The 17,193-nt window shown below is 60.9% G+C and overlaps 1 protein-coding gene across 1 annotated transcript; it reads right to left on the bottom strand.

Moving 5' to 3' along the window:
- Positions 1-830: 830 nt before the first annotated feature.
- On the bottom strand, positions 831-9,213 carry MYMK (myomaker, myoblast fusion factor). Its single transcript, XM_029202506.1, has 5 exons — positions 9,009-9,213; positions 5,285-5,399; positions 4,279-4,427; positions 1,663-1,779; positions 831-1,022 (listed from the first exon to the last, which is right to left on the bottom strand). Exons 1-5 carry the CDS (start codon positions 9,141-9,143, stop codon positions 873-875), a joined length of 666 nt encoding a protein of 221 aa, XP_029058339.1. The 5' UTR covers positions 9,144-9,213; the 3' UTR covers positions 831-872.
- Positions 9,214-17,193: the final 7,980 nt, after the last annotated feature.

Below are 17,193 nucleotides of genomic sequence, written 5' to 3'. Positions count from 1 at the left end.
TGTCTGTGAGGTGATGTCTGGGAGGCCTGCTCCCGCCTGCAACCCCGGGCCGGTGCAGACAGGCCTTGGATGGGAGCAGGCTGACCTCTGCCCTCGGCGGAAGACGAGCCCTGCCCCGTGAGGCCAGCCCGGGGGGCTGGCACCCAGGCCCACCTTCCCACGCTGGGCCGGAGCTCAAGGGCTCTGAGGGCGCTCCCACCTCTTGCTTGGATAGCTCCATAGTGAAGTGGCTGCTGTGGTGTCAGACCAGGGACAGTGGGCTGGGGTCCAGCTCTGCACTCTCCAGCTCTGGGCCTCGAATATGCCATCGTCCCTGACTTGTTTTGAGAATCAGATGAAATGACGAGTGCGAAGAGCTTGGACATTCAGTACATGGAAATGGCTTGATTCAGGGACCCGGCTGGAGGGACGCCAAGGGGCAGGCAGGCCTGGGCCGGGGACAGAGTGGCCCCGCTGGCCCTGGCGCGCTGAGCCTGAGGGCACAGGTCAGGGGTGGGAATCCCTGTTTCCAAGGGAAGACAGATGGCGTGGGGAGCACATGGGACTTGGGTGGCGGCAGACCCCCTTGGGGCTGGGACTGGGCGAAGAGGTGGGGGGGACAGACGCTGGCTCCAGGGTTCTGCAGACATACCCGCTCGTCAGGACCTCGGCCTAGGAGAAGGGAGAAAGTTCTTTTCTTTCCAGCATGGTGCTTAGTACCCAGTAGAAACCTAAGAAGTGGATTCTCAAGAAGCACTCAGTGGGGTGCTTCCCACAGCCCTGGAGACTTCTCAGGATCTGAGGAGGGGCGTTTCTCCAGGTCGGGAAGGACGGAGGACTCTCGCCAGGCCTGGGATGGGGCAGGGCAGGGGCCTGGAGCCGGGGATGCACAGTTAGATACAAGCACAGCAGAGGGTGGAGCAGTGCAGCTTGGCGGGGGGCCCCGCGCTTCCAGCCTTCTTGTTGACCTTGGGCAGCAGCAGGACGAAGGCCATGGCCAGGGCACAGTGGTAGAAGCTGTGGACGTAGGTGTAATCCCAGTCCTGCAGGGGAGACGGAGGACCGGTCTGCGGCCTCAGCCCCCGCCCTGAAGCCCAGCTTCCCTCCCACGGCCCCTGCCCCGCCCTGGGTCCTCAGCTCTGTGCCTCGGCTGCGGGCCTGGCGTGACATGGCACCTGCCAGTAACAGGGGCTCCTCCCCGACCCCCTGGCTTGTCCTCGGGAGTCTGGCCAAGTCCCCTCCTCCAAGAAGCCTCCCTTCACCGTCCAGCCCATGGTGGCCTTTCCCTCCACCAAACCCCTAGTTCACCGAAGGTCTGCGCCGGTTCACTGGGCCTTTGGTGATGCGGCTGGGGCTCCTCCCTCCCCCCTCCCCCAGCACATCCTTTCTTCCTGTCTCCCCTCTCCCTCCCTCCTCCAGGTGTGCCCGCTGCCCCAGGCCCCTTCCGGGCTGTGCACCTCATCAGATGCAAGCCCTCTGTACTGACCCCCCCGACACAGCCCCGCGATGCCAGGGGTGCCAGGGGAGGACCAGGCCGTGACTGGAGGGAGGTGCACGAGTGGGGTGCTGCTGGAGCCCCTGGGAGGGGCGCGGCCCCGTTCGGCACCCGGCCAAGCAGGCTGGTGCTGACCAGCTGACCGGAGCCCTCGTGGGTGGGCTGCTTCCCAGTCCCCCGCCAGGTACCTCAAAGAAGAAGCGCAGCATGAGAGCCAGGGCCCCAAAGCAGAGGCCGGGGCCTATCTGCTGGGTGTACACGCTCTTGTCAGGATACAGGCGCCTCGTCTCCTTCATCTGCTGCAGCTGCGGGGAGAGGGGCCAGAGGAACGCTCTCAGTCCGCAGCCTTGGGCACCTGCACCCTGGCATCCTCAGGTGGGAGATAGGGCTCAGGGAGAGGCCCGGACGCATCTGGCCCAACGGCTGCAGGACCCAAGGGAGACCCCGCCTGGGTGATCGGGCCGTGGGTGCCCTGGGCATTTTGACCCCACAAGGACCCCCTGCCCCGTCTGCCTCTTGGGGTGAAAGAAGGCCACCCTTTCCAGCCAGAGGAGAACCCGAGGGGACCAGACACAGCAAAGGGGTATTGGCGGTGTGGGACCTGCCCGCCGGCGTGGCCGTGGCGGGTGGGAGATGAGTGTGGCCATCCCTGCGAGACCTCCAGTCACTTTCAGAGTCGACAGACTCATCGTAGCATTTATTAGACACACCCGACCGGTGTGTGAAACCTGCCATTCCTCAGATGCTGATACCTAGAGTAAGGCTCAAGTAGGAGTTTAAACACATGGGTTCACATACACTAAAAAGGTGAAGTAAATGCGGGTCCACATCCTGAAAACCCAAACCTTCGGGGCCAAGGCCTTTCAGCGCACAGGATGTTTTGGATTTCAGCAAGGTAAACGGTTGCACACATCGTGGACGGTGGATGCCCAGGCGGGTAGGGCAGCTCCCCATAATTGCACCGCCCCCCCGCCCCCCCTGCCAGCGGATCACACAGAGACCATGAGTAGCTTCATGCTGGGTCAGGGCAGGTTTTGTCACCAAATGAATTCTGAAACGATGCCTGATTTTTCAGTTTTCTGAAATTTCTCATTGCTGGTGAGGAATCAGGACCTGCAATGTTGCGGGTGGTGTGTGGGTGCAGCTAAGGGAGCATGACTCTGGGGGCAGCCGGCTGAGGCCCGGAAGCTGTCCTCCAGCCAATCCTGCCCCAGGTGGCACCCGGGCCCTGCTCCGCAGCCCCTTCACCCATCTCTCTCCACTTCCTGTCCCTGAGAGTTGCTCAAGAAGGGGCAGGCCTCTGCGAGAAAAACTCAGCCCTCGTTCCAGGAAACAACTGTCCTTGAAAAGCCAAAATCAACTCCACATTTAATGGTCTAGAAAACACCATTTGAGCCCCAGATGCAGGCAGCCAGGAAGCCCTCTCGGTTCCTGTGGTGCTTCGTGGGGACACTGGCGAGTGACCGCTCTTCTGGCTAATTAGAATCCAGCCCAGATTCAGCCCCGGCCAAGGTCTGCTGGAGGAGCGGCCTTCCAGGGCACAACTCGGGAGCCTTTATCCCACTTCCTGCCAGGGAGGGAGCGAATTATCAGCACGGAGAGCGCTCTGTGTTTACGCATTCCAGAATGTTAATTAACGTGGCCCTTCCTGGTCCAGACAAGTCAGACCCCAGCACACTTCCGCCCCTCTCCGAGGGGCCTCCTGGGTCAGCGCGGGGCCAGCTTGGCTTCCCCAAGATGTGGTGAGAAAAAGGCTCCTTCCCTTCTGCTTGGAGTCAGGACCTGGCCTCACGCTTGTCCTGCCGTGACATCTTGTTAAATTGCTGACCTCTGAGCCTTGGTTTCTTCACCAACCAACTGGCAAACTAAATCCTCCGCTCTCTGGGCGGAGAGAGGAGTGGGGCGAATTTGGAACGCTCACCACCAGAACTTTATTTTCCCTCCCCAGTCTGCACCTTCTGCACCAGCTGCCCAGCCCGACCTCTTTCCCCTGAGAACCGCCCTCCTGCTTCCCAGGGCTTTGTTCTGGTCCCCGCGAGGCTCAGCTCCTTCCCTGCCCTGGGGGCCCAGGAAGTACGCCTGGGTGCACCCTGCCCGAGCATCCCTCTTTCACTTGGGCTAGTCTGAGTGGGTTTCAGTCCTTGCAGCCAGGAGGGCCTTGTTATGACAGAGGGTGCAGGGAGGCCTGAGGACCACGTGTAGAAGTCCTCGTGGTGCCAGGCCCCTGGGTGCCCAGCCAAGGGCCATCAGTCTGGCTCAGGCTGCTTCCATGCCCACGAGCAGCTCCACCTTCCGGTCGGCCTCACACACGTCCTCCCTCTTCATCTGAACCAGGCTCAAGCCTCAGCCCCTCCAGGACATCTTCCCAGATTAACCCAGGCCACTTCCAGTTGATATTGCATCTCTAAACCAGCCATTCTCTTCAATAATAATAATAATGACAATAATAAATAGTTCAGCACATTAGAAGCCAGGTTCTGTGCCAGTCCTTAAGTGCATTATCTCAGTTAATCTAAGAACCAACCCTATGAGGTAGGTACTGGACTGTAACACCCACTTTACAGATACGGAAACTGAGGCAGAGAGGTTAAGTAACTGGGGTCAGGTCCAGAGCTAGTGAGTACAGACGTAAGACAAACCAGGTTTGCATGGCTGGGGCACCCGACGGTCATTTTCTATGTGTTAGCTGAGGCCCTGTGTCCAGCCTGCCAACCCACGTGGCGGGAGGTAGATGGAGACCCCAAGGGGGAGGAGTCACCGTCGGGGGAGGGTGCCCCTGACTGTAGGGCTCGCACAGTACGTACCCACTTGGCCGCAATGATGAGGACGGCTGTGCCAATGGGGCCCGAGTACACCCCGTAGCCCCAGCGGTCATGGTAGATCCGCACAGCGATGGTCAGGACGCCAAACATCACTAAAGTCGACCGCTTGGGCTCATCGAAGTCGGCCAGTGCTGCCAGGGAGAGAGCCGGGTGAGGTGAGGGGCCTCCCGTGCCCCTCCTGGCCGCTGCTCTCTCAGAGGCCCTCCCTTTGGGGTCCGGGTGTGGTGTCCCCTCCGCCAGGGAGACCCCGTGGCCCAGCCTGGGCCCCCCAAGGTCTGAATTGCAGCTGGTTTTAAAGGACAAGCAGGCTGCTGCTTTCCTGTGGACAGAGCAGCCTGGGTTAGCCTGGCAGGAAGCTGCTCTAACACAGAGATCAATGTGTGGTGTCCGGGAATGAATCTCTCCCATGGGACCACTAGGACGAAGACACAAAGACCACAGCTAGGATATGTGAAAGATCTGGGTCCTTCACAGGCCTGCGCCCGTAGCAGGAAGTCCCCCCGTCTAATGGGGACCGTGCGTCCTGACATCGCCACGAGTCCACAGTAAGTGAAGAACAGTCTCAGAACCATGTGGTTTCGAATGGTCCCATCTTCATAAAGACCTGAGCTAAAAATTGTGTGTGAGCCTCGGGAACAGTCTTGGGGGCGCAGACTCTGAACTGCAAGTGGCTGTTCTCCGGGGGCAAAGGAGGGGGCCGAGCGCTTCCTTTTTTCCTCTGTACGCCTCTGCTCAGTCTGTCAAAACAAGCCTTTACTAAATGTGCAATTTTAAAAGGTTATGGAAAATGGGAATCAAGGCACTTAAGTGCTGCGCCTACTTTTTCACAGACTGAGCACCACTCTGAACCTCCGGGTAAGGAAGGAGGTTCTCAGAGATGAGAGGTGGCGGGGAGGCAGTCGGCGGGCTCGGCTGGCTGAGTGCAGGGTGGGTGGCGGGGGAGCCAGGTCCCCGGCGCAGGGCTGGGCTACCGGGGGTGGCCACTCACCCATCAGTGACACCCACATGCTCAGGGCCGTCCCGTAGACGCTGAAGTACTCCAGGATGTCGTGGCGCAGGAAACAGAGAACCGACAGGCCGGGCCCATTGCAGGCGTGGTAGAGCTGCCGGGAAACCCACAGACGGTCGGTCAGCAGGGAGAGGAGAGCTCTGGAGCCCCGGGGCCATGCCTGGGCCCCGAGCCACAGCCCCATGAGCTGGGACCTCGGGCAAGTCACTGAATGGCCCCGTGGCTCTTTTCCCCATCTGGAACATGGGGACGCAGTGGACCACTCCCCCATAGGGTCTTGCGGATGAAGCCCGCCGAGGTGAGGACCCTCCCGTGTGACCTACATATTCCCTCAACATCCAGGTCTGCTGAGGCTGGAGCCTTTTTCCTTGGGTACCGGTCTGCCCTGCAAGGGCCAGTGGGGCCTTCTCTCCCACAATTTACCCCTCTGGCCACCGGGCATCTGAAGCCCTGGTGGGCTTGCGAAGACTCAGGTGCTGAGCCTGCCCTGTGGGTTGCCCCCTCAGCAGGTCGGGGTTGGGGGTCAGAGGTTTGTTTCTTTAAGAGGGTCTCGGGCTGATCTCGGGATGCCGCCAGAAGGGAGCCCGCTTTGAGAACCACCCACCGGCAGCCCTCAGTTTTTTTCTCTAAAGTGAGGACAGATCGCAGAGACACCCCCGCCCCCCGACCCCCCACCCCGGGCAGGTGCTGAAAGCAGCATCCTCCTTGCCCCCCTTCCTCCCCCACACTCCTATAGTTGTCTGCCAGATACCTAATTTAATAGCAATTTTAAAGCAAAATGTCTGTATTTTCAAAGCTGTCAACTTATTTCTGGACAACCGTCTCCTTTCGCTTACACATTTCATCATTTTAAGTAATATTTAATGACATGATGTAATTATTTTGACAAGCTCAAGGGCATAAACAAGCTTGGAGCCCAGCACAGTCGACGCTTGGTTAGCCCAGCTCAGCTGGATGGAGAGGCGTGCAGGACAGCAGCCCACATCTGGAGGTGCCAGGGATGCTACGGTGCAGGGGTGGTGAGAGCCCTGGGTCATCTGGTGAGTCGAGCAAGTTGAGGTCGATTTAGAGCTTCCACTGGCTGCAACTTCATGTGAACTAAAGCTAAGGTGCACCGAGGAGGCATTAACAGAGATGTAGCGTCCAGAACAGGGGAGGACACAGTACTGCTCCTCTCTGTCTGGTCAGACCCCCCCCAGAGAGCTGTGCTGAGCTTCGGAAGCTGCACCCTTTGAAGTGCCACTAGCAAAGAACAGGTTGGAGGAAAGGAATCAGGCTTTCCTGGATATGACTGGATATTTCCTGGATATGATTTCCTGGATATGACTGTTTAGCTCAGCAAAGAGAAGCTTCAGGTGGGGCATGATCAAGGTGCTCACATCTCCAGGATAGAGGAGGGAGAAGAACACTTGTTCCCCATGGCTCCGGCAGGCAGAGCCAGGCCCTGTGAGTGACATGGATTCTCTTCTCCTGCCCTCCGGCTCCTTCCAGAACTACTTCTCCCCCACCCCTAGCTGAGCCCTGCTGTCTCTGTACCCATTGTCTCTCTTACATAGCACAGATCGTGATGTACGATTAAAGGCTTAATCACTCTGAGATTCTGGACGCGGTCTGTGCCCTGTCACCCGCCTCGTCCCAGCCTAGAGCTGGCTTACAATCGGCCAAGTGTTTGCCTGTGAATGCTGCGTCAGGGAGGCTTTGGAGCAGTTTGAAGGAGAGCTGGCCCAGGAGGGGCCTTTCCCCCCAGGCCCTCGGTTCACCCCTGCTGGAGAGGTGGGGCAGGTGAGACTCAGGGGGGAACCACCTGCCAAGGGTCAGGGCGAAGCAGCAGTGGGCCCTCAGCCTCTGTGCCTGCGAGGTCTCCCTCCCTCTTCCGACCGAGCAGACCTGGCTCTGCGCGGCGCTGGTCGGGGGCATGGGTGGCAGGTGGCTGGATGCCTGGCAGGAGAGGGTGCGGCTTCCGGAGGCCGGCCTGGCAGGTCCCGGCCGTGAGCTCTGACAAACGGCGGACTGCCCCTAGGGCTGGGGTGGAGGGCCCCTGTCAAACGGGAACGAGAGCCCCTGCTCCGTGGGGTGGGCCAGGGGACTCCATGTGACACGACACGCAGCACGGGTCCAGCAGCTGTCACAGGACGGTCCCGGTGGGAACACAGAAGACTCCACACGGGAGGCAGAAGTGGCGATGGTGCCGCTGGGGGCTCTGGGAGAAGGGGCCTGATTGTGTCTTTAGGCCGGGGACACTTGTCGCCGGACGCAGCTGTCCCTGCCACTCTGGCTGGGCGGGGCAGGGCGGGGTGGGCCTCTGAGGCCAGCCGCAGAGGCAGCTGTGGGGTCAGCTCAGCCCCGGTGGGGAGGGGTGGCCTGGTGGTGACTGTGGTTTCGGGGGCGGGGTCCAACATGGGCCTGGAGGACAAGACCCGGGCTCCTCTCCCCGGCCCTGGGCCCTTGTACCCACAGAGAAGCCCCCTGTCTGCCCGGCTCTGGTACCTCATCTGCCGGGCAGACCTCCTGGCCCTCACCCAAGCTGGGGTCCCGCGAGCGGCAAATGAAATGGCTTTCGACAAGATTCCCTGAAGGAGCCGGGAGGCCCTGCTGCCCGGGGTTGCGGGGGGGGGCCCACGCACGGCTGGCACTGCCACACGGAGTCCGGGAACCCTCACCTCCCCCGAGCATGCTTCATCAGGGAGTTGGGTTTAAACCAAGGCTGGGTCTGATGGAAGATGATGGAGGAAAAGAGAGTGGGGTCCCTCTGGGGGTCCAGCGGCAAGGGTGGGTGGAAGGAGCCTCAGAGGCTCACAGGCAGGGAGGCAGGAAGGCACTAAGATGTAGAGAGATGGTGGATGGCTGGCTAATGAGGCAGGTAGAGAGGTGATTGATTAGATATATGTATAGATGATGGATTAGAGAGATAGGTCATAGATAGGTAGGTAGACAGACAGACAGACAGAAGCTAGAGGGATGGATAGATAGGGCCAGAGAGACACATGAGGGCAACAAAGCTAGGGACGGACACCAAGAAATTTACAAAGAGAGTAAATTCCGTGAGGATATGGCTCCAGAAATCCAGAGAGAACCAGACACAGAGCGAGCCAGTATGAGAAACACAGAGGGAAAGAGACCCACAGGGAGACGGGGGAGGGGGACAGAGAGAGAGAGAGACAGACAGCCAGACATATAAATAGAAAGGGAAAGAAGGACTCAGAGAGAGACGTAGGCCCCAAGAAGGAGAGACAAGCCGACGTGAGCAGGCCCTCCTGAACTGAGGCCAGCTGCAGAATCCTGGAACCAGATTCCCCTGGCCCTACACGTTCCCTGAGCCCTGCTAGCCCCCTCCTGGGCCTGGAGTACCAGGGAGAGTCGAGGTGGGGGGTGGGGGTGAAGAGGGGAGCTGGAGCCAGGAGGAGCCTTGGGTGGTTGGCAAGAAAAGGGGGATCTTGGAGGGGCTTGTCCCTGGCACACTGTGGGCTTGGTCTCGCACACACCAATCCCAGAGTGACTTCCTGCCACAGTTGGGGAAACTGAGGTCCAGGAAGGTGAAGGGGGGCCCACAGCCCTCTCTCCTGGTCTCTGGGCTCTTTCCTCCACCTCCCCATCATCACTTTTCTTCATCACCCAATACAGCAAAGTGGTGGAAAGACAGCCCCTGTCCTCCGTCTCTGGGAGGGCCCCTGGGTGGGTCCTATCCCCAGGGCCCCGGACTTACCGCCACAAAGAACATGGTGAAGAGGTAGACCATGGCCTCCATGTGGAACTGCCTCTTGGCAGCAATGCTGACCGTGGGGAGGAAGACCAGGCTGCTGAGCGTGGGCAGGAGCAGTTTGGCCACCAGAGTCCCCATGGGCTGGGGGGGGAGAGGTAGGTGCAGGCCTCCCGGGTCTCCAGGGCAGAAAAGCGAAAGGGAGAAGGCCCGCTCCTTGCACCAGGGGCTCCGGTGGCAGCTGTGGTTTAAATGCCCTGAAGAGAGGCAGGGGTGTGCGCACACGTGTCCAGCAGCACGTGGAGAGGGTTCAACAGCTGATGTACCATGTGATCAGCACTTGTCTCTGATTTTTTTTTTTTTTTTTTTTTGGATAGGTCAAGGAGACCGTCCTTCTTTTCTCCGAGGCAGCAACTTCGGAGAAGAGTCCCCACGAGCACAATCGCCGATGTCCAGCCACTTTCCATCCTGGCCCCGGGCCCCTCCCCGAGGTGCTCCGGAGTCCAGAATAAGAAGAGAGCAGACTCTACTGCCTGAGTCAGGCGCCCAGAGGGGGCAAGAGGTCAGAGAACCCAAGGTTCAGCAGATTCTAATCACTAAAAGGACCCTGTAGATAAGTCTCACAATTTACCAGCCCACAGGCATGTCTGACTCCCCTGCTGTTGCCCCAAACAGGCTTCCTTGGTAACTAAACAAATGAAACTAACATTCTTTTCTATTTGGTTACATAGTTTCAAACCTGAAGTACACAGAACTGGACGATCTCTACCAGTGTCCCCAGCGCAAGGGGGATGCTAGCCCTCTCAGCATTCCTCGGCATTCGGGAAATTACCTTCCTTTGTTGAAGAGGCCTGGGGGAACTGGCCAGCAGGGTCCCCCCTACACCGCCCCGTTATCCTCTGGCCAAGGAACGATGGGAGTGTGTGAGCTACCCAGGCCAATTCTCTCTCCCTGGAGGGACTGCTTGATTCATTGCTTGACTGATTAATTCTTTTGTTTATTTGTTGCCAGCAAAAGGACAGCTTTTATTCCGTTTTGTTTTTCATCATGATATAATGGTGTCGCCTACAACAAAATGCACGGATTTATCATGTACAGTTCGATGAGTTTTGACATGTGCTGTGTGACCACCCCTGTGTCCCCGTGACTCCAGGACAGCCCTCGAGGCCCCAGCAGAGGCAGCCACTGTTCAGGTTTCTGCCACACACTTGACTTTGCCTGTATAAATGGACTCACGCGGTGTGCACTCTTTCGGGCTGGCTTCTCTCATTGCCCCGGAATGTCCCTGAGATTCAGCCACGTTGTGTCCAGTGGCTTGTTCCTGTGGTCGCTGGGTGGCTATGCGGGATTTTATTCTCCTGGGAATTGGAATCTGGAGTATGGGAACAGCGGGGGCGAGGCCAGGAGGTGCCCATGCATGTCGGCGCCTCAAGGAGAGGCTGCTGGCTTGTCCCACGCCCCCTGGGCCCGCTTGACCCACCTTTCCTTCCATCTGGGAGCTCCCTCACACCTTTCCAGAAGTCTCTTTTTTTTATCATACGTTGGCTGGGGGCCATATCTGCTGTTTGCCATGAAAAGTCCCATTCAGTACACGTGGTCACGTCATTCTTCTGCTCAAGCGCCTTCCAAGGCACCCTCAGCCCTCGGCGTGAAGTCCAAGTTCTCCGGGGGATCGCGGGGCCACCCCCGCCCAGCCCTGTCCCCCACAGCACACCCTAGCCTCCACGGTAGGCTCAGACCCCGCCCCTCCTCCCGGCCTCACCCCCTCCCCTGCACACACACTTCCTCCTCCTCTGACATCTGTGGGGACGGGTCCCCACCCGGCTCAGGCAAGCTGGGGTGCTCTGTGCTGGCCCCCAGCACGCCACTCGTTCCCGTCCGGGCCTCCAGCTCTCTGTGTCGTGCGGTTGGTGCGGGGCTGCTTGGGGTGTGTGCCCACTGCTCGACTGGTCAGCTCACCACCCAAGTCCGGGGCCAGGCCTGGCACGTGGTGGGTGGTCAGCAGACGCTGGCTGAATGAATGACTCTGTGAAAAGAATGAATGAAAGGCCAGGGAGGCGGGGCTGCAGGGCATTTCAGTCTGGCACTTAGGAGCCCCGTTCCCTCTCCAAATGGGAAAACCAGATCGTGCCGTGTGTGCAGCTCTGGGTAAGAGGCAGGCGACCCCCTGCAAGCTGGTCATGGGGGCCCTGATCATCCCGGCCCGCCTCTCCACACCTCGCTTCTGCCCAGCCCCAGCCCCCAGCCCCAGCTTCCAGGAGGGGTAGAAATCTTGTGGCGAGGAGATGGATTAGAGGTCAGGTGCTAGGAGAGAACTCTCCGGAGCGGTAACCCCACTCAGGAGCAGGAAAACATTCCACAGTGTGTTTTGTGCATGACTCTGTGTGTGTGTGTGTGTGTGTGTGTGTGTGTGTGTGTGTTTTGCAGCTGTAAACTCCAGGGCTGGGGCTGCAAGCTTGGGGAGGGGAAAAAGAGAAGGGGGAGGTGATGGAGGAAGCAGGAGGGGAGCCGCACATGTGTTGTAACCATTAAGGACCAAGGGGGCCGAGAGGGGCTGCCCCAAAGCAGGGAGACAGGTGGCCAGCCTGGGGGCGGGGGTGGCCCAAGGACCCCCCTACTGAAAGGCTGGGGCTTGAGCAGCGCTTTGGGGGGGGGGTGGAGCGTAGAATGGGGGTCGGGGTGCAGCCTGTGTGTGGCTCCCGTCGCAGACCTGGCCGCCTGGAGACAGGCCAACTGGCTCGGGGGAAGGCGTCCAGCTCTGAACAGGACTTAAAGGACCCTCGGTCCTCACTGGGGCCAGGGAAGCGGGGGAGCCGGGTGGGGCAGAGTAGAAGAAGCAGGCCGGTTGCTGTGGGGGTGTTGTGCCCCCAGGCACAGGGTAGGGGGAGCCGGATTGGCCTGGGCTGGGAGACAGCAGAGACGTGCTCTGGCCTCCCCGTCTTCTGGGCTCCGGTGGTCCCGCCAGCCGACCGGCCGGCCTCCGATACCCCACTCCACCCCACCCTCACCTGCTGGCGCTTGGGCCAAAGGGGATGCCACAGGCGGTGCGCCCTCCTTCTGCCAGGATGCCCTTGCCGGGCTTGCCTCCGCGTTAATATTGTAGCCCTGGGCCTCTCCTGACCCCTGGTGTGGGGGAGCTCTCCATTCGAACCCCTGTGTGTGTCTTGAAAACCATTTACACACACAGACATTCATTCAGGGCCAGCATGTGCCGAGCTCTCTTCCTACTTTGTCCCTTTGGGCCGTGTCAGCAGCTGGAGGCGGGGGGTGGGGGTGGGGGTGGGGGTGGGGGGGTGGACGTCTCTCTCTCCCCATTTTACAGAGGAGGAGACTGAGGCCGGGAGAGGAGGGGAGACTGGCCCCTGGCGCATGCTCCTAGCCAAGGCCCCCAGGCGCATCCCTCCTCTCCCCAGCAGGTGGCGCTGGTCCCAACGGGACCTGGCAGGGCCTGTCCCGGGCAGGGTGGGGGCCGCTGGCGGGGCAGCCACAGCCTGGGGAGCAGGGAGTGGGAGCCGACCCGCCCACCCTCCCCTCCCTCGGGCCCCTCGGCGTGGAGAAGGCTGGTTTTATAGAGGTGCTGAAATGCCCGGAATGCCACACGGCTCCCACCTCCCGGACAGCTGTCTGTCTGCTCAGCCGGCCCAGCAGAGCAGGGCCAGCTGCTGCATTTGCGTCGTCCACGTTTTGAACACCCGACCCGCAGTGCCAGAGCACAGCACAGCAGCCCTTGGCTCTCTGTGTAGCGACCCACTGAGGCCCTCCTGCCCCTGGTGGGAGGGGGTCTGGGTATTGATGCTCCTGATTCCTCCCGTGGGGGTCCCCAGGCTGGAGTACCATCCGGGGCCTCTGCAACTGGGGTTGTGACAACATTCCTGTTGTCCTCAGCTAATGACTGGAAATGAGCAGCTCCAGCTGCCTCTGGTGAGCCGGGCAAGGGCCCCGCCCCTTCTTAGCTCTGGGGCCTTGGTGTACCCTCTGTCCGGTGAGCCTCAGTCTCCCCATCCGCAAAATGGAGCACCTCGTCTCTGTCTCGTAGCGTCACGGAGGGCATAGGGACAGGCCCTGCGGCAGCGGAGGGGCTGTCCCGGCAGGAGGTGACCCCCCGCACAGCCGGGCTCGGCCTGCGCGCCTCGGCAGGCAGTGAAATTCAGGAGCTCAAGGACGCAGCTCCCGCCAGCCCCACTGCCCCTTGCCCGGCAGTGGTCTGTCCCTGGAGCGCCAGCGGCAGGCTTACTTCCCAGCCCCGACAGGGCCTCCCGGGGCCCCGTCCTTGCTCCAGATTTGGGGACAAAGGAGCCTCTTTCTAAATACCCCAAGTCCCCCCACTTGAACCTCGAGACTTGCCCTAATAGAAAATGCCAGTGCTGACAAAGAGGGAGGGGGAGGACTCTGTTTTGTGGTCCGGCCTGCTGAGCTCCAGTGGTCTGTGGGGGTGGGTCCTCCCTAACGGCCAGCCCAGGCCCAGAGCATCTGCCCGGGGGGGAGCTCACAGGGAGGGACTGGCTGCTGGGCCTCCCTCTGGAGCCTGGTTCTCTTCCAGTCCTGGCCAACCACCTCCAGACTGGCCACATGGTCCTGCAGTGGCCCAGTCCCTGTTGGGTACAAGAGCTCTGCTGTGAGAAGGTGCCCAGGGTTGCCCCAGGCTCTGGGTGGGCAGCAGGACATCGGGGGACAGGGTAGAGGTCGTCACCCTCCAGGCCGTGCTGGCCGGCCTCTGGGTGCCAGGGTTGAGGACCCATTTCACAGGGGCTCTGGCTCTGGTCCCCGTCTTTCTGAGCTCTGTTTCAGACACTTGGCTGTGCAGGACAGGGCCCAGCTCCCGGCGTGACTGTCCAACCACTGGGACCGCCCAAACTGGTCATCCCATGGCCCGCTGCACCCCTCCCCCACCCCGTCCCTTCCCTTCCCCAAGTGGGCTCTTCCCCTTCCGCCTTGTTTTCCCACGCTTCACCTCGCTTCCCCTCAGAAATGTGCCCAATTTCCTGTTTGCAAGCTCTTCAGACATCCAGAAAGCTCTGGTGGAAAGATAATCTCCTTCTGAAAAAACAGGTGTCCACAGCATCTCTAGCCAGGGTCACACAGAGAGTGGCGGGGACACCTCACCGTCACCCTGAAGGACTGCCGGACAAATCCACCCTTCCATGCACTGAGCACCTGGCTAGAGATGCTGGGCCCTGGCAGGTGCTAAGATACAGTGTGAACCTGGAGCAGCCCCCGCTCTGTGGGGTCACAGCCACAGGCCGGGGAAGATCCCGCTCAGTGCGAGAAGCCAGATCGAAGTGCTGGGCCACCTGGTGGGCTTCCTGGAGGAGGTGTCCTCAGAAAATCATCTGGAGGGCCAAGCACGTCCAGATGGGTGTGAAAGAAGGGCTGCAGAGAGGGGACAGTGGGAACCAAGATGGGGGCTCTGAGCCATTTCTTTCAGTGACTCTCCAGGGAGCCCCGGGCATCATCAGAGCTGGCAGGCAGCAATTCCGAGGGCCGCTGGGTGACCTGTGGAGCTCAGTGCAAAACGGGGAGCCCCTTGTTCACCAAGCAGGACAAAACTTTCTCATTCCTCCAAGGGCCTCTCCCGAACAATAGGAGTGTTTTTATTTGCTGTTAATGTCGTGCTCCTTTGGGCATGGGGAGCTTGTGGAGTGAGTGCCTGGGATCCCACCGGAGACTCTGTCTGATCCTGGCTCCCCAGAGGGAAGAGGGCAGTCCTGAGAGGTGCAGGGGGTAGGAGGTCCCCCAGCAGAAGTCTCTCCATCACTCCATCACCCCATCCAGTGTCGCTCCGAGAACACGAATTCTAAGATAACACGATTAAACCTTCAACACGGTGACGGCAGAGCCTGGACCCCAGGCATGGCCTCTTCGGAGCCTAGGCTGCTCTTCCGGTCACTCACTGTGCTGCTGGTTAGAAGCTTCTTAGATGCTCTGGGTTCTGCCGTCCAGGCCTGGCTGCGACCCCGTGAGGTGGGTCCCGAGGGCATCTAAGGCCCCGCCAGGAGGCCCAGCCTGACCAGTTCTCCAGAACTGACAGTGGCTCCGCGCTTGGCACTTGACGAAGCCTTCAGAGGCACCTCCTGCCTGTGCTTGATTCTTTATCAGCAGCCACCCCCCGCAATTCCTAGGGTCTTCAGGGGCCCTGGGGCCTTCCCTGACCCCCGACGTCTCCCTCCGAAACCCCCAGACCACCAGTGGACAAAGCAGTGGTCACAGCTCCCTGCGGCTCTGGAGTCTGGGGGCTCGCTGGAGTCCTTCGGGGTGGGGGAGTACCGGCCGGCTTCTGGAGGTAGAGGGTGGGGTGAGGGTGGACGTGTGGCCCTCCCAGGTCACACACCCGCTAGAGGTCCCAGAGTTGGGGGTGGCAGCCCGCCTCCCAGGCACTGTCCCGTTGAGCTAAGAGAATGCGCTGGGGTGTTTGCGTCAGCTGGCTGTAGGGTCCCTCCCAAGGGAAACCGTTAGTCACCCTGGTGCTGGCTGGACGTGGATCCAGCAATGCCCGGAGAGCTCGGGAGTGTGCCCGGGGATCAGAGCCCTGGCGCTTGGGGGGCGGGGCAGGGGTGGGGGCAGAGGCCCCAGAGTGCGAGTGATCGGCAGTGTGTCTGTGAGGGGTCGGTGAGTGTGTGTGCCTGTGCGTGCATTAGCGTGTGCCCCTGTGTGTGCCTGTGAGGTTGTGTGTGTGCGTGCACCAGTGCCGCGTGACGGGTTCCATCGTGTCTGCGCTTCAGCATGCTGACCCCAGGGGGCAGCGTGGACCTGGGTTTGAGTCTTGGTTCCACCCAACCACCCAGGGGCCCCAGGGGGAAAATGAGATGGATGAGACCTGCCTCCCAGAGGGTCTGGGGAGGATGAACGTGATACGAGAACCTGCCAGATGGAGAGGATGTGCTCAGTAAGGACGCTGGAGTCCCTGATGTGCCGCCCCCAGACGTGCGACCCCGGGCACCACCCAGCGGTCTCGGGGCCTTAGTTCCTCCATCTGTAAAATGGGGAGAGCAAAGATGCTGACCTCCTAGCTCTCAGCACAGAGGGAGAACTCGATGCAGGGCAGCAGGCCTTGTTGGTTTCAGGATCATCTCTGGTTGCTCTCCTCCCGGACCGTTCCTGTTGGTGGCAGAATCTTCCCAGGGGTGGAATGATTCTCACTCGCCCAGGGAGGCAACTGGAGGAGCTCACCACAGTTCCTTCCGGCAGGGAGGGTGCAGGGAGGGGAGGGCTTTCCAGGCGCCACTGGGAGCCATCTGCAGTGCAGAGGCAGGGGGATGGATGAAATGGCTCAGGGCCGCCCCACTTCCACCCCCACCGCGTGGAGGTGCCGGGAGGGTGGGCTCCAGGGAGCCTGGTGTGCGGGGCGGGTGCCTGGCGTTGTTTCCGGGGCAACTTGCAATGTCTGGGGTCCTCCCTGGGTGCCTGGGGGCCGAAGTGCGTGCCGCTGGCTCTGTGCTCTGCTCCACGCTCTGACTCAGCAGGAACACAGGCTGGAGCCCCACGCCGGCCTGCCAGGGGCTGCCCAGCTGGCCCGCGCCCAGCCAGGCCGCTGTGCCCTGCCAAGCTGGTGCTGAACATCTGCAGAGCTCCGCGCACCTCCCCCCGACTGGCTCTGGCCATCCTAGCCGTCTGGTCCGCAGGCTGTGGGCACTTCTGTCCCTTCTCCGGAACCCTCGGCTGAGCCTTGCTGAGCCTCCCTCAGTCCCTCCGCCTGCTCAGGCCTCCGTTTCTCAGGAGAATCTCTCCAAGGCTGGCTGGATGACCTCAGAGCATGGTGTCCCCTCTCGACCTCAGTCTTTCCGTCCGTAAAACGGAGCTATTGGATTGGATGCCTCATACATCCCAGACTCCATTCTGGGGAGTGGCAGAGACTGGGCCCCCTCTGGAAGCAGAAATCCGACGGACCAAGCCTGGGGCTCGGCTTTGCCGCCGCCAACCTCCCCTGTGACCCCGGGCCAGTGGGCACTCCGTCTGGACACCCGGACACGCAGTCCCGTGTTCTGGACCTGGGAAGGCGGCCTCCCTGCTCGTGGCCGCGGCAGCAGTCAGCAGGCAGCTGGGCCGGCCTGGCCGGGCTCCAGAGGCGCGGAGCGGGTTAAAGTGTGCGCCAGGCCGGCCGGCGGGCGGCGGGAGGGGGGAGCAGCCTGGTGGGAAGTGTGAGTTCCTCCCTGTCTGCCTGACAGCTATAAAGGCCGCCGTGCCGCGGAGCTGC

The sequence above is a fragment of the Monodon monoceros genome, unplaced genomic scaffold (genome assembly GCF_005190385.1).
Source record: "Monodon monoceros isolate NGI ecotype Baffin Bay Population unplaced genomic scaffold, NGI_Narwhal_1 Super_Scaffold_5, whole genome shotgun sequence".
NCBI classification, from domain to species: domain Eukaryota; kingdom Metazoa; phylum Chordata; class Mammalia; order Artiodactyla; family Monodontidae; genus Monodon; species Monodon monoceros.
Note: the sequence above shows the minus strand (reverse complement) of the source record. Positions and strands in the feature narration are given on the sequence as shown.

What these genes read in the sequence shown, in the direction of transcription:
- MYMK (XM_029202506.1), bottom strand. Translation starts at nt 9,143, where the DNA reads ATGGGGACTCTGGTGGCCAAACTGCTCCTGCCCACGCTCAGCAGCCTG. An exon ending in TCATCATTGCGGCCAAGTGG is followed by an intron (nt 1,780 to 4,278) that starts GTACGTACTGTG and finishes CTCTCCCCGCAG; the next exon opens with CTGCAGCAGATGAAGGAGAC. An exon ending in TGCTGCGCTTCTTCTTTGAG is followed by an intron (nt 1,023 to 1,662) that starts GTACCTGGCGGG and finishes TCTCCCCTGCAG; the next exon opens with GACTGGGATTACACCTACGT.